Here is a 24,548-nt window from a genome sequence, read left to right on the forward strand (position 1 = left end):
TTGCACATCAGAAACAATTTTCTTTTTACCTTCCAGTCCTGCCCTCTTCAACATGAGCTTCAGGCACTGCAATAAGAAGAGTTTATGTCAAGAAAGCTTGGCCAGTTTTTTTCGCCAGTCAAAATGCTGGGAATGGTGAGGTATAGTTTTTGCCCCCTACCTCTTTAACAGTGACTGTGTCCTCAACGATTATCTCCATCTCTGGCCCAGCTGGAGGATCTGTGCCAACAGTGAAGTAGAGAAACAGCTGCAACACAAGCAAGGAGAGCATATCACAGCAACAAGCCCTGGTCAGACTATCCTATCCTCCTTCACACACAAACCCCACGTGGACTGGGTAATTTATCTATAATTGTGTCATATGTATTTACACTTGTGTAATATGCTTGTGGATTGTGCCATACATCTATACTGTGCGATACATTTTCTTTGTGCACTGTACATTCTGGTTTATTTTGTATTGTGTGCAATTCTCTATACTCCATTTTTATTGCATTTCTTACTGACTGTATTTTTGTATTTTGTACATTGTATAAATGTATTATTGCAGTATTAAGTTGTACTGTGCTGTGTTGATTGTGCCTAATTGCTGATGCACTGCAAGTTCCCTTACTGGATTAATAAAGTATGTATCTATTTAGCTATGTAGCTATCGCAGGGGTACGGTGCTGCCAGGTGTGTTCTTTGGCCATTAAAAGAGAAGCTTTTTAATTAAACATCTTAAAAATCAACATTCTGTAACTCATGTTAAGAACTCTGATCTTCACACCTGACTGCACAGGCTTATTTAAATCGCCCTCTTTTCAAGATCTTTATTAGGAAGATCCTGAAGTCTTACTCTAGTGTGAAACTACATAAAAGGAAAACAATTGAAAACATCCCCAAGAGACACCTACCCTAGTTTATACTGCGTCCAACAACTGCCACATTGACTAGCACCAAGTGTTTTTTCGCTAATTTATTTGGGTGATTAATAGTTTATTTGAAGTATGTATGTATGTATCATTTGATGTTATTAATTTTCCCCACTTTCAATTCTATTTTAACAAAATCATTGGGGTTCAATACCAGGGGACGGAGTTGTGTTGGACATTACCACATTGTTCGGCACTTTTGTTTAACTGAAATTATTTGCAGTGCCTCAGACAAAATTATATACCTTATAAAGTCACTGCTGTTCCAGCAGTTTAAAAAGCTTAAACTCTTAAATTTGTAATGTTTTATGCTAAATGTGGTGAAATCTGAATAGCAGTGCCCAATATTGTTTTTACATGGACAGCTTTTTTTAACTGAACTATAAAAGGTTCTGTTAAAATTTCTCTGGTCTTGTGGCAAAAGAGCATCCTATTCTCTGTTAATATTCCTCCAGAATCTAAGTGTTAAAAACTTAAATCAAGCCCTCCTTGGGCTCAAGAAAATGGCTTACTTTTCGTTATCTTTAGCCATCTGGGCTATGTAAATCTTTCAAATTATTTCAGATTCTGCAAGCTTTGTATTCAATGTGTCCGGGGAGACCCACCTGATGTGGTCCAGGTGCTGGGCCTGGGCAAAGGGACAAAGTGCTCATCAGTTTCACCCCTGCCTCACGGATACTCATATCCTCCCGCACTGTGGGGACAACAGAACAGCATGCGACACATCACAACAATCGCCATCATTTTCCATCCATTCCTCCATTTTCTAACCGATTTATGCAATACAAGGTAACAGGGGGAGCCAGAACCTATCCAGACAAGCAATAGGCACAAGACAGGATACACCCTGGACAGGACGTCAGTCCAGTACTGGGCACACACAGACACACTCACACCAGGGACAATTTTCCCAGGAGCCAATTCATCTACCTGTGCGTCTTTGGACTGTGGGAGGAAACCAGAGCACCAGGAGGAAACCCACATGAACATGGGGAGAACATACAAACTCCACACAGACAGCACCACAGGTTCGGAACAGAACCTGAGGCTACAGCACTGTGATTTTCAGCTACTTTAATTCTGTGCCGCTTCTCAGCCTGTTGCAACCATAGTAGTTCAGGTGGGTAGCTGCGTCAAGCATGCGTAGGCTGCAAAGGAACAAGTAATAGGTTTATTCCATGCTGAAAAAAAGAAGAAAGAGAACAACGTTTTGGCCGTGGAGCCTTATTCAGGTGTGGCCTGGTGCTAGGCAGGTGCTAGGCGGGTCCCAGGACATCCGAACCCTCAATGCTGGGCGAGGAGGAAAGGGCAGTACCATTCGGGCTTGGTTGGGTCAGGTCTCGGGTATAGGCCGGGTTCAGGCTTCATTTTCATGCCCGTGCAGAACTCAACTCAGAAGCAAGAGTGAGCCCACTGATGGGGCACACTGTTTTCTTAGTATTTGCTGTGGCACTGTGGCTAAGGATCTGCGCCTGTGGCTGGAAGGTTGCTGGTTCAAATTCCACAGGTGGAAGAGGAATCCTACTCCGTTGGGCCCCTGAGCAAGACCCTTAACCCCAACTGCTCCAGGGGCGCCGTATAAATGACTGACCCTTCGCTCCGATCCCAAGCTTCTCTCTCCTCGCCTGTGTGTCTCATGGAGAGCAAGCCGTGGTATGTGAAGAGACAAATTCCTAATGCAAGAAATTGTATATGGCCAATAAAGTGATCTTAGCTGTGCAGGCATACCTGGGGGCAGGAGCTTGCCGCTGTTGTCAGCCTGTCTCAGGCAGCACTCGCTTCCTGGAGAGAAGAGGAAGCAGTTTTTGAGGAAAGGTGAACAAAACAACAAGGCGCACACTCTCAGATGGATAACGAAGGTCAGACGGCATGTGTTCTGAAAATGCTGCGATCATAAAACTGTTTTTCACGTAGAGGTCACGGTCACTTTGACGGGCAATCTGGTGCGAGGCAAAAATCAAAACTAACTATACTGTAGATCAGACTTACATCACTCTGTGGCGATTGTATGCCCAAAAGCATTGCTACAATGCAACACTGCCAATGTTGGAAAACTAAAAACCTGGTTTTGGTCGTCTAAAGAATTTCATTTGAACCGAGATTGGGGTTTGAATTTTTGGAATACGTTTCAGTTTTAATTACTGAAGCTGAAATAAATGTGCTATCATGCAGATCCCCCTTCCTGCTAGGAAATCCACATCCAAACATACTTTTAAGGGTTTTGCACCTTATTTTGAACTGAACAAAGAGCCAGTAATAACGTGCTCTGTTTGCAAATCACTCACCTTGCCGCTCCTGAGAACGGACTACATTTATTCATTCACCAAAATTACAGTGTGTCAGCACTGGGATTCTGTACACAATTTTCAAGTAGTGGGTTTGTGACTTAGGTCAGACTTGACATTATTTCAATAAATAATCACTACTTTCACAGTCACATTGACAGAAAAGGGTTCTTGTGTTTGTTCATTACCAAAGAATTGTGAATTGTGTATTATTCTTTAATTGTACTAAATCAGATTTACCAATGTTAAACAAGTGATATTGTCTACTGCTGAGGCACCCTGTGCTGTCTTCACAGATGTTTTCTCCAGTCTTACCTAATAATTGGTCCTGTAAACACAGCTCCTCCATGGCCTTCAGTTTAACCTCTGACAGCAGCTTCAACACAAAGCCAAATATGACTTTACAAATTGAGAATTACGCTCCATCCATCTCTCATAAGCAAATAATTCACCAACTACTTATCACCTATAAAACTACACCACAGAACGCTTAGCAAAGTATAAAGTAAAGCAAAATATTTCTTTACCTAGCGTTCTGTACAACTGCATCATTCACTGTTTATTTCTAATCATACAGCCCAATTCAAAGGCACATCTTCATTTTATTAAGAGTTAAACAGAATGAATAAACAGATCAGATCATGTTGCTCAGCACTCCTATGAACATGTAAGAAAGATGATGATAATAATAATAAGCAGATAATCCTGAAATGTCTAAATGGCGAGGTGGCTCTTATTTTTCATAGGTACATGTATTATAAATAAGAGGAAGGCATTAGTCTATCTTTCTCATGTGGTTGACTCAATTCACCAATCTTGTGTAGTCATTTCTTGAAGTCATAAAAGCATTAAAAAAAATAGAAGCCATTTCGCCCGTCTTTCTCCTTCGGTCAAAATGCCAGAGTGAACGTCAAAGGCTATCCTACCATTCCACTAACCGTCTTCTACGTCCAGGACCTAGAGACCTAAAAGACACATACTGCGCCAAACGTCACATCTCGAACGCGAGGCAAGACAAGATGGCGTACACTTTCAAAAGGAGAGTTAAGTACAATATTGTTTTTGGGGGAAACTGCTAATTCACTGTTGCCAAGGGAAACTGTAACTCCCATGAAGGGAGGCTCACCATGTCTCCCGAGGCTGGGACCTTAACTGCTTTGCCATCCCCCTCTCCTGCTGCTTCTCCTGTCCAGGGAGCCACCTGCAGCCACCTGCACTCTGAGGGGGTCGTCACGGCGACTATGTCCCCATTAAGAGTGAACTGGCTGCGGACAAAAAAAACATTTCTTATGACAGGAAGCAGCTTTTCTCAGTCGGACGGAACCTTGCCTAGTGGCGTCCAAAAGAAATCCCGCTTTTAACACAGGGCTGACCGTAAATGAGAATGATCCATAGCCTATGAGAGATGATGCACAGTGGCAGCAGTCAAGGCAGAGAGCATACATTATTATTGCTCCGCATAAACTGAATTAAAATACACTGCTTAGTTGCAGGCAAGATGCTGATTTATCAATGCAATTTAAATTGCATATTGCAAGACATAGAAGATTGATTATTATTCCTTTATGGTTACCATTAATAGTCTGGTCAGTATTACACACTTTGGGCACTAACTACCTTGGCTCGTTAAGCTATCCTTTTGCCTTCTTAACGAAGGTGCTCAGTTGTGAGCCTGGCCAGTACCAGGATGGGAGACCTCCTAGGAAAGCTATGGTTGCTGCTGGAAGACTTGCTAGTGGGACCAGTAGGGGGCGCTCACCAGTCAGTCTGTGTAAGTCCTAATGCCCCAGTATAGCGACAGGGACACAGTACTGTAAAAAAGGCTCCGTACTTTGGATGAGATGTAAAACCAAGGTCCTAACTCTCTGTGATAATTAAAAATCCCAGAGAGTTCCTCAAAAAGAGTACAGGTGTTAACCTGGTGTCCTGGCTACATTTCCTGCTGGTCTTTACCAATCACGGCCTCCTAATAGTACCCATCTATGAACTGGCTTCAATATTCTGTTCTCCTCCCCACTGATAGCTGATGTTTGAAGAGCGAACTGGCGCACCATCACCCAGGTGGGGGCTGCACATTGGTGGTGGTAGTGGGATTCCCCTTTACCTGTAAAGCGCTTTGAGTGGAGTGTCAAGAAAAGCACTATATAAAGTGTAAGCAAGTATTATTGAATCAGCTTGTTTCTTGTCACCATCAGCTGGTGTCACAGCAGTTGATGGAAGATGAAGAACAGATACTGCCAAGAGGCCATTTGGCCCATGAAGCCCTTTTGGTCATTAGCAGTTAACTGAACAATACAGCTGTTTTGCAACACTGGATTAGAAACAAAAGGTAGTGTGACAGGAAGGGGGGTTCAAACCTCAAGTCCAAGGCCTGGGGCTCCAGCACCAGGATGGAGTCTCCGTCCCTCAGGGCCAGCTCTTTAATGGTCTTGTGCATGTCTGCCGGTGGAAACACCCTCCAGCCTGAGCCATGAGTGCCAAGCCCCTTCTCTTCCTGGCACAGCAGGAGCTCCTCTTTACCCAGGGCCTGGCGCACTGCTCCCAGCTCGAGGCCCCCAGAGAAGCCCTGGGGTGCCTCCGATAGCCCAGGGTCCTCACCACCAACAGAGGGCCGCACCAGGTTCAGCAGCACCGGTTCCCAGTCCGCACCGGTCTGGACATTCACGCCACCCACCTGGGGAAGACAGGGGAACAGCCCGTTTCCAAAACGCAGAATTCCTTGAGGGCTTTTATGGGGTGGAGTGGTGGCACAAAGTGGGCGGAGGGGTGGTACTGTGGGCTAAGGAAGGTTGCCGGTTCAAATCCCACAGCCGACAGAGGAATCCTACAGCGTCGGGCCTCTGAGCCAGGCCTTTAACCACAGCTGCTCCAGGGGCGCTGTATAAATGGCTGACCCTGCGCTATGACCCCAAGCTTCTCTCTCCTTGTCTGTGTGTCTCATGGAGAGCAAGCTGGGGTATGAGAAAAGACAAATTCCCAATGCAAGGTATTGTATACGGCCAATAAAGTGATCTTATCTTATCTTAGACACCTTGGGGTGCTACAGACATTGTTGACGTGGGGTTATATTTTAAAAACAATCGTTGCACATTTATAAGAAACATCGTTCACAAGATTAGCAATTGGATCATTTAAAAAGTGGCGCAGTGGTCACCATTACTGCCTTAAGGGCTGGGGCTCTGGTTCAATTCCAGTAGTGGGGTGCTGTCCGCATGGAGTTTGTATGCTTTCCTCATGTTCCATGTCGGTCTCTTCCAGGTGCTCTGGTTTCCTTCCACAGTCCAAATGCATACTGGTAGGTTAACTGGCTTTTGGAAAATTGGCCCTGGTGTGAGTGTGCATTTGTGTCTGTCAGCCCTGTAATGAACTGGCGTCCTGTCCAGGTTGTATCCTGCCTTGTGCCTGTTGCTTGCTGGGATAGACTTCAGCTTCAATGAATGGCTTGAAAATGGATGAATGGATCATTCAAAACACAGCAAGATCTTTGGGTCAGCAAGGCACTAGCAATTATGCATTTCTCCTCACTGTAACCTTTTTTAAATTCTCTAATCACTATTTGTCTTGGAAAGCATTCATCCTGGTCAAAAAAGAAATACGTCACATTATGGAAATAAGGGTAACAGGGATATTAACAAATGAAAAACAAAATCAAGCCAGATGAGCCAGTAATAAACTAAATCTCCTATTGCTCTTACCTCTTGCCCATTCCACACAAACAGATCCATCCCATCTGCGATACCAGAGCTGTACAGAGACTGCTGGTCATCTGTAAAAGAACAACGTCAAGCTGTTTCCCCAGAAAAAAAGCAAACTTTTAGACAGAAAATGTTTTACTGAAGAAGGTAAAAATAAGTCACTGTGATCACCCTGCTAAACAAAAATCTTTGAATTATTGTGCAGCTGTCCTAACCAGACTTAAAAGCATTGCTGTTGGATGCAAAGAGCCCAAAGGAACAGTCAAAGAGCCCATAGGGAAAATAACATCAAAATACTTCATACTGAATCTTTAAATCTGCCAGGAGAACTTAAGAGTATTTTCACAAAAGGTTAACATTTGTAACTCAAACCAACTTTTGTTTTTATTTTGTCATGTTACAGAAATATTGAAGTAGGTGTATGACATGGCAAGTGACACCAAGTTCAATGTTTGAAAATCAAAGTTTCAAGAGAAAAAACAGACAAAAGCATTATGAGTTCAGGTCAAACGAGTACAATGGAGAATGGCGTTGCTGAGAATTCAGTTTATCAAAATGTAATTCCTAAAGTTAGAAAATCCCCAATGATATCCTACCAACGGTGCTAAATGAAATGAGGGACATTGCTTATACGCCATTAACAAAACTCAATGTAGAAACCAAGAGATTCAAGCCTGAAGTGTCCGTTCATCAAGCCAAGCTTTCTTGTATGCATACATGGAACCACAATAAGGACCATAGTAGTTTTAGTAGTTCAAGGGGGATATGGCTCTACACAGCTTATATATACACGTTTCCCTACACCCTACCCCTCCTGTCTTTGAGGTAGCTCTCTTAAGAAACACCAGGACTCAGAAAGCATTTAAAAACATTCCTTTCTTATCAGGGAGTTTAGAATAAACATTTTCCATCAGGGAGTTCAGTACAGAAGATGGGAGTTCAGTACAGGGAGAGAGAAGCATATGTGCTGAAGCAAGTGTGATGGCTAGAGTTTAGCGTGTGAATTCAGCAGGAGCCTGTGGGGATCCAAAGTAATAAAGATAAAGGATGAGTGTTTAGATTTAGGTAATGTAATTAGTGGAATACCACAGGCAACAGTAATAGGACACCTGCTCTTCTTAAGATTGAACAATACTACCTAGCCTTATACAATCATATATTATTGACACTGTACATTTATCAATTTTACCAGATGATACCAGAACAGGTTAATTAAATACTGAAAAGCGTCTTACACAACCAATTATTTGTTATATGCTAATAGACCATTTTCCTCCTCCTCAGGACTTGAAAGTAAGAATGTAAATCAAGGAATATTTTATTTTTTCCAATGGTTTAAGTTAAAGAAATTTCCAGTACGGACCAGCTTCTCCGTTTAAGACAAGATAGTGAGGCAACCAGATTAAATTATTCAAAACCCACAAAGGCATTAGCAAAGTCAGCTGCAAATGAACTTCTGCAGGATCAACAGTGACAAGAACTCAAGGGGACAATAATAAAAAAACTACTTTGAACTGTAATTTAAATTAAAAACAGGAGGCATCTTTTTATACAAAGGGTTGTCAGTGTCTGGAACAAGCTACACATCCATTGTGTTAAAGATGACACCTTGGTTTCTATCAAGATGTGTTTAGGCGAGATCCTCCCATCAATAAACTACTCACAAACTGGCTTCCTCTTGTTTGAAGCCTCCATGTTCTTAAAATGTAAGAATACTAGTGTAGTAACTGACAGAGAGAAATCTCTTCTATTCTTATTCTGATCTTAAGAATTGTCAAACTCGGAGGAGTCTGCATTTCTACAGTACATACCTGATCAGGTTTATCATTAGTCTAAGTTGACTCTTACCTATTAGGGTGTCATACAGATGAAGGCCTGCTGGTAAACTCTTAACAACTGTAAGAGCCATGTCTCCTTCCCAGGAATGCACCTGAAATGCAAGAGAAAACAAGAATGAGGCAATGCATCTGAATGAATACACCTTCTCATTAAACTTACTGTATAAGGCTCACACAGATTCTCTAGAATGACTTGGACACAAAATAAGACTGCAATATGCTATGAGTTCAAGGAAGTGCATTCTATAAATTATTTAAAACACTATTAGTTTTTTTTATTTTGTAGAGAACCGAGTAGAAATCAATTTCTTTTTGTTTTTTGCAGATAATAATTGCAACAAATATTAGCACTGTGAGAAACTCATTGTCAATTGCACATTCCCTTTTGTTAAACAGAACAAAATCATCCCAGCTTTAGGTAGCAAAGATCTTCTTTTATATCAATTATATCCAGTTACTCAAATTAAGACAAAGTGGGTAGCTGTTCTATTACACCTTCAACAACCCCAATTATTAGTCTCATGGGAGAATTCACTGTGTTATGATCCTACAGTACATTCTGTAAGGACTCTTTTTTTTCTTAAATATGCAAGTTTTTGGGAAGTACCTAAAATAAAAATGAGTAAAGATTTCCAACCTTAATTCTTTTGTAAACTATCCCTATTCATCCCAGATTTACATGTATACAGTATAAGAGTTTGTGCACCCTGCCAGTTCATGGTCTAACCTAAGCAGTGTCCGAGCAACTGGCAACTCTGAGACACCCTGCTGCCTTAACATTTCACATAGAGGACCACCTGGTAGCAAACATCACAGTGCTGGGGCCCTGGATTCAATTCTGGTCCTGAGGGTCTATCTGTGTGGAATTTGTATGTTCTCCCTGAGTTTGTGTGGGTTTTCTCCTTGTGCTCAGGTTTCCTCCCATAGTCCTAAAACATACTGGTAGGTTAGATGGCTTCTGTGTGTTTGCGTCTGTTAATGTCGTGAGATAGACTGGCGTCCTGTCCAGGGTGTACCCTGCCTTACGCTCACTCTTGCCGGAAGAGTCTCCAGAACCCCCACAACCCTGAATTGGATGAAGTGGTTAGGAATCGGGCGGATGAATGAATCTTACCTGGTAGATGGCCTGTCGAAGGTCCCCCACAGTCTTGCGCCGGTCGAAAGCCAACGGCAGCACGCTGTCCTGAGGCGACGAACTCGGGTGCAAAGCCCCGTTTTCCACCTTGTAGTGTGGGGCCAGATGCAGACGCACCTCAATGGTGTTGCTGGACTCTTCAAACTCTGACCTATAGAGAGAACTATGCAAGTTCATATCACACTCTTCACCGCACAGTAATGACGGTCTATGTCCCAACACCTCTTGCAGCCATTCTTTTAAATACGATTGCACTGAACATATTAAATGCATAACCATCAAGCAATATGACAAATTATATTTTGTGCAAAGAGGTTCTGAAGCCTTGCAGGTTACAGCACTGTCAGGCTATAGTATTTAAATACACTTTAATGCCCTGGTTTGAGTGCGTGCATGTTTGTGTCAGTGTGTGCCCTGCGACGGACTGGCGTTCCACCCAGGGAGTATCCTGCCTTGCACCCGTTGCTTGCTGGGATAGGGTGGATGAAGCAGTTATGGAATGTATGGATGGAAACGAGGTAAAATTGCATTATGCAACAAACGGTTATCTAGTATACTTCGAAATGGAACTCATTGCTTTCTTTAACAGCTCTCCACACACCAGCCCAGGAGCAGGGAGTATTATAGAGGAGGTTCTTAAAAGCCCTTTTAGTCACGTTCTCATGGCAACAGCTGCTACCTCATCCGCTGCAGTTTCTTGTTTTCTTCCTCAGTTTCTTGAAGCAAATGGACTGGAACTTTGTATCTTGGGTTCTTTCTGGCTGTGGAAAATACAAACCCCAGCGTAAATCGACCTCAGTTACAAAATCTGTAGAGCCCCCACGGACCAAAAAATGTTTTTTCTACCTCTACTGCTGGAACAAATTTAGCACAGGTGTACAATGTTAGGCCATACCTTCCGCAGGCCTCTGGAGCTCGGCTTTCCTGTAGAACAGCATGTAGGCACTCTCCTTGCCCTGAAACTGCTTTTCAATGTCCTGCTCTCTGATGGGCTGCACAGAGGTGTCGTTCAGGTCGAACCAAAGGTGCTCATCACCCGGTACCGGCACCTCTGTCCTTTCCGGTGTAACCGGGTCAGCCTTCTGGCTCGGTTCTACAGCTTCCAGTCCATTGGGCTTGAGCTGAACTCGGGTGCCATTTGAAACCAACAAAAATACATCCGCATGGCTCTGGAGAAACTGGAATAGAAATGGGAGTCACAGTAAGAGATGGGCATTTGTAACACCAGAGGCTGTATTCATAAAACATTTTTATTAATAGAGATCTGGGTTTGGAGTATTATGCCACTTTAAAACATATAAGATCAGGTTCTGAAATCCAAAGATGGAAATCGCTACTGTGATGCGGTGTAAGGATGTGGTTTGTGAGGCTTTCCCTCTGATTCTTGTCTGGGTTTTTTTTTTAGCTGCCCCCTGCCCAAGATGGTGGGGTGCAGATCACAGGCAATTTAACAAGGCCCAGCCATCACTGGAACAGGATCAACTGCACATCCTGCTCCAGACAGGATAAACAGAGCGCCGAGCAGAAAAGAAGAGTGTTGACAAGGAGCCAATTCCAAGAAGGAACATTGTCAGATCACCCCACCGTCATCCAACACAGACCACATCTGTCCCTCCTTGGACGGTTTGCTGAGGACCGTTATTTTTGTACGAGGAGTACTTAATACAGCAAATTCTCCTTTGGCCATCTGCACTAAAATGGTTCTTCTTATAAAACCCTTACATAAAGCTCAATGAATATGGTACACTTATCACCTAGTGAGCACCAGCAGAGATAAAAGAACAATTGACTCCAGCTGTTATGTGGTTCTTTTGAAGAGGGCTTTTTTCTTTTCCAGAAGTTGCGTTTACATTCAATTTAAAAGTCCACTTCCTGTGGATATAAAATGCCACTCCAACCAGTTCATCAAAAATGATTTTTGTGGTTATATTGTATCTTTATGCCTGCATATAGAAGCTGTAACTTTTTTTTGTCCCCGAGCCTAAAGTGAATTTGCACTTATTAAATAAAACAATACATTTTCAGCTCAGCTGTTTCCAAAAGAATACTGTACATCCCTACTATCAATGTACCTTAACGAGAGCAGGCAGAATAGAATAGGCATCGGTCCAATGAATTGGAAAAATGAATTATGGGCTATTGAAAAAAATCCTTTCAGAAATTAATTAAAAGCCTTCCTCCAAGTCTCAGAACTCTGGTTTCATAACCAAAGTTCGAAAACAAAGGCTCACCTTTCCGATTGGTCCGTGCTGTTTGCGAAATTTTTTGTTCCAGGACACCCCAATTTTATCTAGTAGCTTTTGGCCCAACTGGTCGACAAGGATGGTCTTTGATTCTTCCTGCAGAGAATAACAAAAATCTTCAAGAACACAGCGACCGTGAGAGTACATTGGAACTAGAGGAAGAAGAAAATAAATGTTATTCTGGCATCTTGATGCAGCATGAGGAAAAAAAAATCAAATAAGTGCTACTGGTTTGATTTCCTGCAGAGGGGAAGACTACCAGGCAAGCAACTGATGGATTCCCTTCCCACACAGGGATACATTCAGTTTAGCCATAATGAGAATTCAGGAAAGGTGGTCATAGAGGTTCAGGCCTAGTGATAGCATAACACAGCAGTAGTTCAGGTGGGTAGCTGCGTCAGCATGCATAGGCTGCAAAGGAACAAGTAATAGGTTTATTTCATGCTGAAAAAAAGACGAAAGAAAACAGGTTTCGGCTGTGGAGCCTTCTTCAGGTGTGAGGGTGTGTGCCCTCACACCTCAGATGTGGACAGATGTGGTGTGAGGGTGTCAGGTGTGTGCTCAGGTATGTTTTGGCTCCACGGCTAACGTTGCGTTTTCTTTCTTCTTTTTTCAGCATGGAATAGACCTATTACTTGTTCCATAACACAGCAGTGCCTAGTTATCTTCCTAGGCTTATCCATTCAGACCCCAGTGGGTATTTTCAACAATGTCAGGGTCAGAAAACACCTAGCCTCAGCCTGTGAAACTCTTACATGGGACAATGATGAAATCACACTACCGAGCAGCGTTCTCGACCACAAAAAGCAGAAAATGCACCCATTAGATCCTAACATACAAAGTTTCAGAAATGCTAAAGTCCGAAAATAAGCTGGTTTTCTTTGCTTTGGCGCATTTTAGCCAGCAGACATGAGCCACGCAGTGAGCCCTGTTGAAAAACGTTTCTGCACAGGGGACTCCAGAGTGGAGCACCGGATGAGCTTGTGTATTTTAGGCACGGCTACTTCAAGGCGTGGCGATGAGACTAGCATGGGGCTCAAAGCAGCAGCTATAGTGCCATGGTTTAAAACGACAGAGGGCACAACACTGAGTGCACCACAGAAAAGACGTACAAAAATAAAGAAGAGAAAAATAACTTAAAAATATCCCATCAGTTAATGTATACTCAAGAGAGGCTAAAAAGGACAGAGCAGAACAGGCCCTTCTTCCTCAAGCACAAACAGGAACACAGACTGCTCTGGGAAGGCCTAAGGAGCTGAGCTGTACTGAACAGTCAGTGGGACAGTGCAAAGCAGTACTGACCTGAGACAATATGGCTTTCAGCACCGCCAGCGGGTCCTCTACTTCCAGCTCAGAATCAGGAGCTTTCACGTCTTTTTTTGGCAATTTTGGCTTGGCTTCTTCTTCCTGAACCTGCCACCAGCGGCAACAACAACAACAAAAAAAAAGACGATGGGCCGACAATTAGCTTGCTTTTTAAAACTGAAGCCATCTTGCGGTTGAAATGATTAGGCGGGCTTAGCCAAAATACAGTTTTCACAGTGGCAACATATTTTCCCAGCAAAAAATAAAGGGCGGGGTTTTTAAAAAAACTGCAGGCGATTCTTTGAAAATGGTAAGCGTAGGATATTCTCACTGCTCTTGTCAAGCTGTCAACAGGGTAGGAATAATAAAGTTTCTTCATGAGCACTTCCTCAAGACCCTGGTCATTTTTGAGTTAAACTGTCTGTTTTTGCTAGCAAGTTTCTTTTATTCCTCATTACTCAAATTTTCATGATGTCATTATTGCTGTTGTTATTATAAGTTCGTGTTCAATTTTTCAAACTTCCCATATCATCTGCCTAGAGCCTACAGCAAAAAAACGTTCTCTAGACAGCCATTTTCCTGCTTTTTGACATTATAACCTAGCAGATAATATATACTGTATTTGTTAAAACTGTATTTGAAGTGGTTGTTATAGAGGGCAATGCAAAGTTTATGTTTATCAATGATTTTATTTTGTATAGCTTTAACAAAAAACAAACAAGTTCCACACATTTTAGCATACTGAATTATGTACTCCTCCCTGTATGATTAATATCAACTGCTTGAGTAACAATACAATCATCTTTAAAATCGGTCATGAAATCTTCCCGTTTTGACAATTTTCAATACAGTAACTTCACTGCACAAGTACTCCAAACTACAGAACCAGTAGGGTGTTCCAAACCCGGGTCCTGTTGAACTCAATCCCAGATTAAGTGATTTTCGTTTACTTATCGAGGCCGGTTTCAAAAGTGAATTCACTTAACTTTCTGAATGAATATTGATACACTGTCACTCCCTCCTGTGCCTGTCAGACATCGATCACTTATAAGTGACTGTTTAGTCAGAAATAAGATTAAGTGGAAAAGAGACTAATTAAAAGTCCGTAAGCTGATGTCTGAGGGCTCGAAATGAGAAAATTAAACATCTAAACAAGCAAGCAAATGAAAGTACTGGAAATCACTGGTGAACAGTTAACCCAAGGTGGAACAAAAACTAATGATCCCTCATAACCTGAGCTGGGGACCACTGTTCCAATGTATCCGTGCAAAAACACAGAGTCAACAGTAGCTTTGATGGACAACTGAAATCTGATGTAACACGCCTGAAAGAATTAGAGCAGAGCAAAGCATGAACAAAACGAAACTGCACTTCAACAGGATGGCCCTTTCGCAATAATGAAGAAAGCATCATCTTAAAACAAAGCTGTTGTGCCGGACAGTCATCCCTGTCATTGAAATGATTTCTAAACTCACCGAGGAGTCTGTAAAGAAAGGAAAACTTGGGGAACCGAGATAATTTTGCCACAAGGATGGCGGGTAGGAATTAGGCAATATGTTCCCTTTGACAGTAAACACTCCCCATGCTATGACAAGTCTCCTTCATAATATTTTACGAATAAACTTCAAGTGGGAAAGTGACTGGAATGAACAACTAGTAATAATGCCTTCTCAGCTCGTTTTGATCATGCAATGTAAAGCTACTGCAAGGACAGAACAGCAAGCACATCGTCCTTTTAAACAAAACAAATGCATGAGTGACGGGGTAAAAAAGGTAACACCATCGTGTTCAATGCCGGATCCCTTGTCATACTTACAGGAGACTCCCAGTTGCCCAGTTGGTCGAGATCTTTGATATACACGTGGTAGTGTCCCCCATAACAGCCACCTTTGTGTATAATAACAGAAAAGAGTTCATATTCATACTCTGAGTCTGCCCGCTCTGCCTGTACAGAAGAAACAGAATGGGTTACAGGCATGCCAGCTGGTAAACAGGAGAATAACAACCACACAGTCTGGCTGCAGAGAAACATGAACTTGAGCTACCGAATTTGTGCCATGAACATCAGCCACCTCAACACAGACAGAAAAACACTACTTCAGATCTTCCTATTTTCAATTTTCACGGGAAAGGCACAAAAATATTTCTTACTACATTGTTTGCACTTTCAAAACTTTCACAGTTATCTAGACTGTTTAATGTCACCACCTGGTGGAAGAATGGGCTGATCACAGCTTAAAATGTCTCACTTTTAGTTTCATGGGATTCTTACTCAATATTTTTCTGATTCACTTTTTTAGGACATGACTATACAGTTCTAATTAAATTCAAATTAATATAAATAAGCTCTTTAACTATAATGACAAAAAGACATCAGAAAATGAAGGGGCATTAATGACATTTTAGACATCAAATGACATAAAAAAAACAAAAATTCAACTGCAGTTTTGATATGCTGTTTTGAATAAAGGGTGGTCAATAAAAAAACCACAATAAAATAATGAGAAATGTCATTTAAACCCAAGGGGAGTCAAGATCTATTCACAACAGAGGCTGAAGTCCACACAATTCTTGACTCCTAGTGTTGACCATGAGGTTTTTCAGAGACAGACCAGTGTGTAAGTTTAATCTAGGTTGTGGGTGGTGATGTGAGCTGAACACTGATGAGTTCATGTGCAGAAGCAGCGACGATGTGCCACTGACGTTTGGAGAGGGTTGGGAAAAAAATATTTAAAACCCAACTTCAAAATGATTCAAGCATTCTGCTTGACACCTCCTCAGTGTTTCAAAGTTCTAAACATACTCAAACAGCTCCACCTGATGGAGGGTTGAACAATGTGGGTTATGATACAGTACTTTTACCCCACAGCATACTAAAGGAATCAAAGGAGATCCCAGAATATGAAGTCTATCGCAAAACACATTGACAAGTAATTCAAAACCTGGACATTACTGGAAGACTCATCTCAGTTTAAATTATTGCAGGCTTTTACTGACCTATTACTCTATATTAACATATTAATAAAGCTTTATAAAGATAATATTCTATATCTATCTGTATTATACAGACCTAATATTCTATAACTCTAACATTATATTTTTGATTAATACATTTTATGCACCCATAACCCTCGGTCTGCTTCGGCCTGCTCACCAAACCTGTTACACGTGTGAAGTAAAGGGAGAGTCAACGAGTGTACTCAAGCCATTAGCGTGACGTATCTTTTGTGTCTCTGTTTTGCTAGGTGAGCACGGAACGAAACCCAGACGCATCATTGCGAAATTCGTCAAACGTGTTCCAGAACAACCACTGAGAAAACCGGGCGGATTCTGAAATGACTGAAACTGGGAAAATGGCAGATTGTTTCCATTTACACTAGACTCATTCCATTCAGCCATTTTACTCCTGTTTCGTGCTTCATTGGTACTACTTTTCCATTGGTATCCATGTTTTTCGACAACGTTCCAGGCAGTCTGCGGTCTCCTACCTGCTCACAGAAAGGCCGGAGGTTCATTCTGACGGGGAACGTGTATCGGCCTGTTTCCTTGTACCGCTCACATTTGGTAAAGTCAAAGCTGAACCTCAGCAGGGAGATGGTTAGAAAGGGAGGCAGCTTCCTCAGTTTGGCTGACTGCAAGAACAGGCACAAAGGAAGTGACAGGAAATGGGGAGGGAAGAAAAACTTAAAACTCAGCAGCTGGTGAACGCAAAATCCCAACAATCTCCATCCACCTTTTTCCAAAACCCAAACTGCTTTATCCGGTACAAAGTCTCGGGGGAAGTCGGAGCCTATCCTGGCAAGCTAATTCCTCCCATGGAATTGTTTTCAGCCTCAGCTTTGGTTAGCAGGGGACGTTTGGAAACAAACATTTAATGGGAAAAGGTAAAACATAATTAAAGTGGCCTTCTGCACCACTCTGCACTCACCCTTATTCTCTATAGTGGGCACATCTAACTCCACTCCTAGTGAGCCCCAATACACAGCAAGCTTAGTATGTGGCCACTAAACTACCAATTTCTAAAGATCTCGGACACTTTAACTGATATCAATTAAACCAAAGAGGTGTGAAATTTATTAGAGACCATTCCGAACAAAAATCAAAATAACAGACCCTAAGTTACCAAAGACCCTTCATCTAAACAATATGTGAGTTTAATTCATGAATGGCTTACCGGCAATCCCAAACAGGTGAACTACCTGCACACCTGCACTACCTGGATACCTGGGGCGGTATCAGTGGCTCCGTGGCTAAGGATCTGCACCGGTTGCCGGTTCAAATCCAGCAAATGGCAGAGGAATCCTACTCCGTTGGGCCCCCGAGCAAGGCCCCTTAACCCCAAACTGCTCCAGGGCCGTCGTTTAAAAGGCAGACCCTGCACTCTGACCCCAAGCTTCTCTCCCTGTCTGTGTGACTCATGGAGAGTAAGTTGGGGTATGAGAAAAGACAAATTCCTAATGCAAGAAATTGTATATGGCCAATAAAGTGATCTTATCGTCTCTCTATAGACTAAGGGGACTGGGACGCTCCAACCCTACACTTTATAAAGTGCACACATGACCAACGGATACAATTGACTGTTTTGCACCTCCATCAACCAGGCATGAGTTGAACTAGTCTTAATTGATCACAGGTATTATAAATGAAAAGAGTAAAATCAGATGAGTATTGATTCTATCATTTCCTCTAAATCTCAGCAGCTCATGCCTCTGTTGGTGGGATATGGTCTACTAAAATCAATCTAATACAAGCTCTGGCCCCTCTTACCTTGGCCGCCGTGACCAAGTTGCCACAGCAGCTACAACGATACAGGTTATTGCCCTCAAAGAACTCCTCCTCCACAAACATGCTCCACAGCGCCTCCAACAGGCCGCTCAAGCCTTTCACCGACACCGTCAGGTCCAGAATGTCCTCCTGTAACACCCCAAAAGTTACATGAGGACACGAGCTGAACGTCTTGATCCGCTCACCTCTCCGTTCACACATTTCTGTAAAAACCCTGCATGAAGGAAAAGGTGTAATACCAGCAGATACAGTGTTTTACAAGAGAGGTTTACAGAGTTCCAACACATGCCTGAAGAAAAAAAAAAATCTACAGACACGTGGAAGGTTGGCCAAGGTCAACAACACTTCTCTTAAAAGGCCAGAGGCACCATCGTTCGTGACAGCCCTTGAGGGTGTGCTGGACAGACCTGTCTCTCGCTGACATTGCCACACTCCTTGCAGACAATCTGATTGACGACTGTGCCGTGGTAGAGACGGCTTATGATATCACTCCCTGATGTGCCGACCAGAGAGCTTTCCAGGGCACTGAACAGGATCCGGTTCAGCTCCTGCACATCCTGCTGGCTTGTCTCCTGTGAGAGAAATCCCACGGATTCAGGAAAGCAGGACAGAGCAGTGGATCGGAAAGAGACGAGCAGTAGTTTTAAACAAGGTCCGACTACACAACCTGTATAGAACCATTTACTGTATTTAAGGCTACTTACAATTTATCTAACAATTTTCAACTTTGAACACCATAGAAACCAGAATTTTTCCCTCTACTATACACCTAGTTTGTTAAAGACTTGAACCAGCCAGAGGGGGAAACAATTTCTCATAAGCCTTTTCCAAAAAAACATTCTCTTTAAAATGTTCTCATTATGCTCAGTTTAATTTAAGTTTCATGCAGTTCAAAAATGCAATCTCTGTTAAGCATGTCAGATGGGCAAAGGACATCCTTTCCTTACAACCTAATCATGTCACAATTATTTTAATTTTTTTCCTGTAATTATAAGATATTAACAAACAAAGATTTAATCTTTATTCCTGGTCATAGAAAGTCAAATTGAATTCTGTTTTTTCACGCTTCCCAAGCTCTTAGTGGCTTAATTAAATCAATTACTGACTGAAATGTATCGGCCCTTAAGGAGGTTCCGTACATGCTGAAATATTGCGGACAAGGAGATTAATGGACGGCCTTGATGTTCAACTCTTAACTTTTTAAATCAGTCCCTTGAATGCAAACTGATCATCTTCAAACACCATATTAAAATGCGCGACCTTGACACAAACTTAAAATGGCCTACATATTACCCCTAGTATCCTATCGCTTGGCTTTGTGCGTTCTGCAAGGATAGATGAAGAACTTCATGTAGAGGCCTAATGCATACATGTTCAAGTAGGTAGCTGTGTCACTGTGTCAGCATGTGTATGCTGCAAAGGAACAAGTAAAGGTTCATTCCATGCTGAAAGGAGAAGAAAAGAAGCACAACTCTTCGGCTGTGGAGTCTTCTTCAGGTGTGAAGACCTTCTACAGCCGAAACGTTGCGTTTCTTTTCTCCCCCTTTAGCACGGAATAAATTTTCACTTGCTCCTAATGCATACATGGATGTGAAATGCTGAAGGAAAACTAGGCAATTCCACCCGACAGGAAGGGTTTATATAGCAGTGTGAAAGGATTCCATCAGAACACTCCTAACAGCAGCCAGCAGCCATATCACCCTGCAACTCACAACCGGCAACCCACTGAAGCTCAGCAGGTGTGAGCCTGGTCAGTACCTGGATGGGAGACCTCCGGGGAAAAACTAAGGCTGCTGCTGGAAGTGGTGTTAGTGGGGTTAGTGGGGCGCTCACCCTGTGGTCCATGTGGATCCTAAAGCCCCAGTATAGTGACGGGGACACTATACTGTAAACAGGCGCCATCCTTCGGATCCTGACTCTCTGTGGTCATTAAAAATCCCAGGGTGTAACCCCAGCATCCTGGCCAAATTTCCCATTGGCCCTTACTAATCATGGCCTCCTAATAATCCCCATCTATGAATTGGCTTTATTACTCTGCTCTCCTCCCCACTGATAGCTGGTGTGTGGTGAGTGTTCTGGCGCACTATGGCTGCCATCGCATCATCCAGGTGGGGCTGCACACTGGTGGTGGAGGAGGGGAGTCCCCATTACCTGTAAAGTGCTTTGAGTGGAGTGTCCAGAAAAGCAAGCATATATTATTATTATTAACAGCCAATGGTAAGAGCAGAGGAATAGGGCTTCCTGCAGTGCTTCACTGTACCTCATTACTGGTCCATCCAAAGCTATCAGTGAGGTCTGCTGTAGAGGCAGCCTGCTGATCCACCAACAAGAGGTAAGCAAACAGCCTCTGCAGCTCCAAGGGGATCACTCTCACCTGGAGACAAAAACCAAGAGCATGAGAGCTGTATGGGAACAGATGCAAAACGTATACGGAATGGGAAAAGGAAAAGTTAATGCCACGCTGATAGAACAAAACTGATGTTTTGGCCGCAAAGTTTTCTTTGTGTGCGTCAGAAAACCCTTTTAAGCGTGGAATTAACCAACCCGTTCCATTGCAGTCCCCCTTTCTTAACTCCAGAAGACAAAAGTCCGCCAAACGTGCCTGAACAAGCACTCCTAGAGTCAACAAGTCTAAGCTTTGCGATGCAGGGGGTGTAATGGATTAAACTTCATTTTGTAGTGTAGAAAATGATAGGGTGACATTAAGGCAACCTGGGTAGCATAGTGGTTCAGTGGTTAACACTGCTGCCTCACGGCGCTGGCGTCCTGGGTTTAATTTAAAAAACTGGGGTGTCTGCGTGGAGTTTGTAGGCTCTCCCTGTTTTTGTGTGGGGTTTTTCGCCACATACTCTGGTGTCCTCCCACAGTCCAAAGTCATGCTGCCAGGTGAATTGGTTTCTGGGAAAACTGGCCCTGTTGTGAGTGTGTGTCTATGTTTGCCCTGCGATGGACTGGTGTCCCATCCAGAGCGTATCCTGCCTTGCGTCCGCTGCTGGCCAGGATAGGCTCTGGCACCTCCACAACGCTCAATTGGAAGGAGCAGTTGGAAAATGGAGAGACAAAAGGCAACCCTGACTAAACTAAGAAGCTCTTTACCCTTTACTGTCTATGGACATAAAACCGAGATCCTGACTCACCACAGTCACTAAAAATCCCAGGACATATCTCGAAAAGAGTAGGGGTGTTACCCCGGTACACTGGCCAAATTTCCCCCTGGCCCTTACCAATCATGGCCTCCTAATAACCCCTCCCATCTATGAACTGGCTTCATTACTCTGCTCTCCTCCCCACTGGTGATAGCTGGTGTGTGGTGAGTGTACTGGCGCACTATGGCTGCCATCACATCATCCAAGTGGGGGCTGAGAAGAGTGTATTAATAAGTGTATTATTATTACTCCTACTACCTTGGCCTCAGGCTTGTCCTTGTCTGACAGATAACCCAGCTCTTCTGGTCCCAGACTGAACAGCACCTCTGTAAGAAGTACAAAAAAAAAACTGAGGACGAAACATGACAAAAACCACAGTGAATTCAAACAAGACATGGTGTACTATGACTGGTGAAAAAGACAGGTAGGACCCTTTCTCTTTTCATATGTTTGATGTATCAACATATGTTTATATTTGGTGTGTGATATGATATTTAATATTATATTTTAAATATCACATAATCATTTTACACTGCTAGTTTTGTATTATTGACCACAGAGAAGAGATTCAGTGCAGTGGTGCCTCAATACTCTTGAACACTGTCATTCTGAAAAGAATCAAGAACTCAAAAGCAGAACAAAAATGTGGGGAAAAAAGCAGCAATATTAGGACATGCCAACTAAAAGCAGAACCAACCTGAGCAAATCAGACGAGTCAGTAACTTGAAATGAAGACTACTGATTGACCATCTGCTCTCTGAAAGATCCGCCGTTATCAGTTAAGGGAATCGGGTGTCGAATGACAGCCGTGCGTGAAATGAAAAACTCAGGAAGGCGTGTAAAGTCACGTCACTACATTTTTACCGAAGTGCCATAGCTCACCTCTGAACTCGGGTGTGAAGAGCAGCGTCTGTAGCAGTGAATTGAGGTAGCAGGTTCCGCCTTGATTCCTGATCCCAGACAGATTGACCATTCCCCTCGGCGGAGGGGGCTCGCTGTTTTTCCCCTGACATTTCCTGCCATCGGAACTAGTGCTTTGGGGCACAAATGCTGCGTCGTCTTCTTCGAACAGGTTTCCGAACATGCCCGGCAGTGCGAAAACTCAACGCCCCACGCCAAAAAAATAATAATAATCTGATATTCAATTTTAAAACAAATCAAGTTTCTTCCGCAAATACCTTATCTTATACTTGTATTTGCACACTGCTCTGAAGATTCAGTGACAACTGAAAAAGGGCTCATAAAACTAAACATTGAAACCGCCGAGTTAATTGTTATACGAAGAAAAGCCGACTGCTGTGAAGTCAAAATAAAAGTTTTTGGTGCACAAATGCCATGTTTCACCAAAAGACATTCATCATTTTATTGTCGCGTTTAATTTTTTTCCACGTGCGATGCTCAAACGCCCCTTTTTTGTCTATAACCTCATATTTAGCATGTCGGTTTTTTAAATGGTCAAGAATTTTGATGAAAATTACGAAAAAGAATCATAAACATAACATAAACACCCACTTTATTCCTAACTAAAATCATACGAAACTTCTTATCTAAAAATATTTAAGTATTTTATTCAGAGTACTTTTGGGCAATATTTAAATTTTATTAAAATAAAAAAAATTCAAAAATTATTTGCAATGCTTCCTAGTAGTGCTTCCAACAGTGCCCAGTTGACTACAGTTCAATCGTGCTGGTGAGCAATTCTCCGGGGCTTGAAAAAACCTTCGGATTTGCTTCATTAAATCTTTCAAAGTTGCACGTTACCTTTCAACAGCTGCTTTGCATGACAGATAATTTTTAAAATGTGGATTGAAAATCCAGGAGGTAAAAAAAACAGCCGTGGATTTAAACAACGTTCAGCTCACTCTCACAGCTGTCTGTTCCTAGACGAAACAAATCTCAACTACTTTCATTTCCACTGAAACGAAGCACAGAACGTAAATAAAAATACCCATCGTGTGTGCGGCCATGTTTTTTAAGCAGAAGCGGACGGCATCGTGATGCCCTCTGGTACTTGTAGTCTAGGGGGCCTATCTGAACCACCAAATCAATCTGGAGCGCTTTGTTCAAGCAACTTCAAATCCCAGCTGTCTCTCTTAAAACCGACCATGTGTGCCATGCGTGCCGGTGTGTGTAGTGTTCTCTTTAAACTTAGTGAAGACTGAGTGCCGTTTTCTTAAAGTCATGCTTACACTGTTAATTTAAATAACCATTCACACACGCTGTCAACTGAAACAGAAACAAAAATGTCGATACCGCTGGCCATAGTGCCATCAAATATGTACCGTGTCCATGATAATTCATTGTCCATGGTCTCATTTTTACGTGTATCAAATTCTAATTTTAATTGTTCCATAGTGCAGTTTTTTTTTTCAAATAAACTGATCTAGCAAAACACAAAATAAGTACAGCACACGAGTGCTTGTTGAAAGACAGGCTAAGCATACACAGACAATCAATCAATTTCATGCAGATTGGCTCTCTGCCTTGCATTACTGACTCACAATACTGGGGCTCTGGGTTCAATTCCTGAGGTGCTATCTCCATGTGTTTTTTGTGGGTTTCCTTTGGGTGCTATGATTTTAATCCCACAGTCCAAAGACATGCTGATGTGTTTGTCTCTCTGCTCTGTGATGGACTCTCATATTCTGCCTTGTGCCCATTGCTAGCCAGGATAGGCCCCGGGCGACACTCTGACCCTGAATTGGACAAAGTGGTTAGAAAATGGATGTATGTAGACATGTACTCAAATATACATCCATACCAAACCCGACACTGACGTGGCTGTCTCTATTCTATCTAATTGCATCTCTGACATAAAAATTTGGATGACTCAAAACTTCCTTCATCTTAACTGTGACAAGACTGAAGTCATGCTTATTGGTACCCCCCATCACCTTCGTAAAGCCAGTCCTGTAACCCTGTCTGTAGATGGCTCTGTACTTGAGCTTCAATCAAAATTGAAAAACCTTGGGGTTATATTCGATTCTGGCTTAACATTCGACCCACATGTACAGCATACTGTCAAAACATCTTTTTTTCACCTTAGAAATATCGCAAGACTACGCCCTATGCTATCATTAACTGTGGCTGAAAAGCTGATCAACATATTTGTATTCTCTCGAATTGACTACTGCAATGCTCTGCTCCCTGGTGTATCTAAATCTACTCTGAACAAGCTGCAGTATGTCCAAAATTCAGCAGC

The 24,548-nt window shown here is 42.6% G+C and overlaps 1 protein-coding gene across 1 annotated transcript in view; it reads right to left on the reverse strand.

Moving 5' to 3' along the window:
• The window catches only part of usp40 (ubiquitin specific peptidase 40), a 35,063-nt gene extending 11,739 nt beyond the window's left edge, over positions 1 to 23,324 (reverse strand). Inside the window, exons 1-21 of the mRNA XM_015359379.2 lie at positions 22,229 to 23,324; positions 21,605 to 21,672; positions 20,461 to 20,574; positions 18,608 to 18,772; positions 18,183 to 18,329; positions 16,904 to 17,047; positions 15,232 to 15,360; positions 13,413 to 13,523; positions 12,099 to 12,206; positions 10,763 to 11,045; positions 10,547 to 10,628; positions 9,847 to 10,018; positions 8,743 to 8,824; positions 6,895 to 6,965; positions 5,557 to 5,873; positions 4,326 to 4,464; positions 3,515 to 3,575; positions 2,643 to 2,696; positions 1,520 to 1,608; positions 161 to 247; positions 30 to 66 (exon numbers count right to left, since the gene is read on the reverse strand). Of these exons, the coding sequence (XP_015214865.2) occupies positions 30 to 66; positions 161 to 247; positions 1,520 to 1,608; positions 2,643 to 2,696; positions 3,515 to 3,575; positions 4,326 to 4,464; positions 5,557 to 5,873; positions 6,895 to 6,965; positions 8,743 to 8,824; positions 9,847 to 10,018; positions 10,547 to 10,628; positions 10,763 to 11,045; positions 12,099 to 12,206; positions 13,413 to 13,523; positions 15,232 to 15,360; positions 16,904 to 17,047; positions 18,183 to 18,329; positions 18,608 to 18,772; positions 20,461 to 20,574; positions 21,605 to 21,672; positions 22,229 to 22,430 (2,662 nt within the window). The 5' untranslated portion in view covers positions 22,431 to 23,324. The remainder of the gene's footprint in view (positions 1 to 29; positions 67 to 160; positions 248 to 1,519; positions 1,609 to 2,642; positions 2,697 to 3,514; positions 3,576 to 4,325; positions 4,465 to 5,556; positions 5,874 to 6,894; positions 6,966 to 8,742; positions 8,825 to 9,846; positions 10,019 to 10,546; positions 10,629 to 10,762; positions 11,046 to 12,098; positions 12,207 to 13,412; positions 13,524 to 15,231; positions 15,361 to 16,903; positions 17,048 to 18,182; positions 18,330 to 18,607; positions 18,773 to 20,460; positions 20,575 to 21,604; positions 21,673 to 22,228) is intronic.
• Between the last annotated feature and the right edge of the window lie 1,224 nt (positions 23,325 to 24,548).

The sequence above is a fragment of the Lepisosteus oculatus genome, chromosome 12 (assembly GCF_040954835.1).
Source record: "Lepisosteus oculatus isolate fLepOcu1 chromosome 12, fLepOcu1.hap2, whole genome shotgun sequence".
Classification (NCBI taxonomy): domain Eukaryota; kingdom Metazoa; phylum Chordata; class Actinopteri; order Semionotiformes; family Lepisosteidae; genus Lepisosteus; species Lepisosteus oculatus.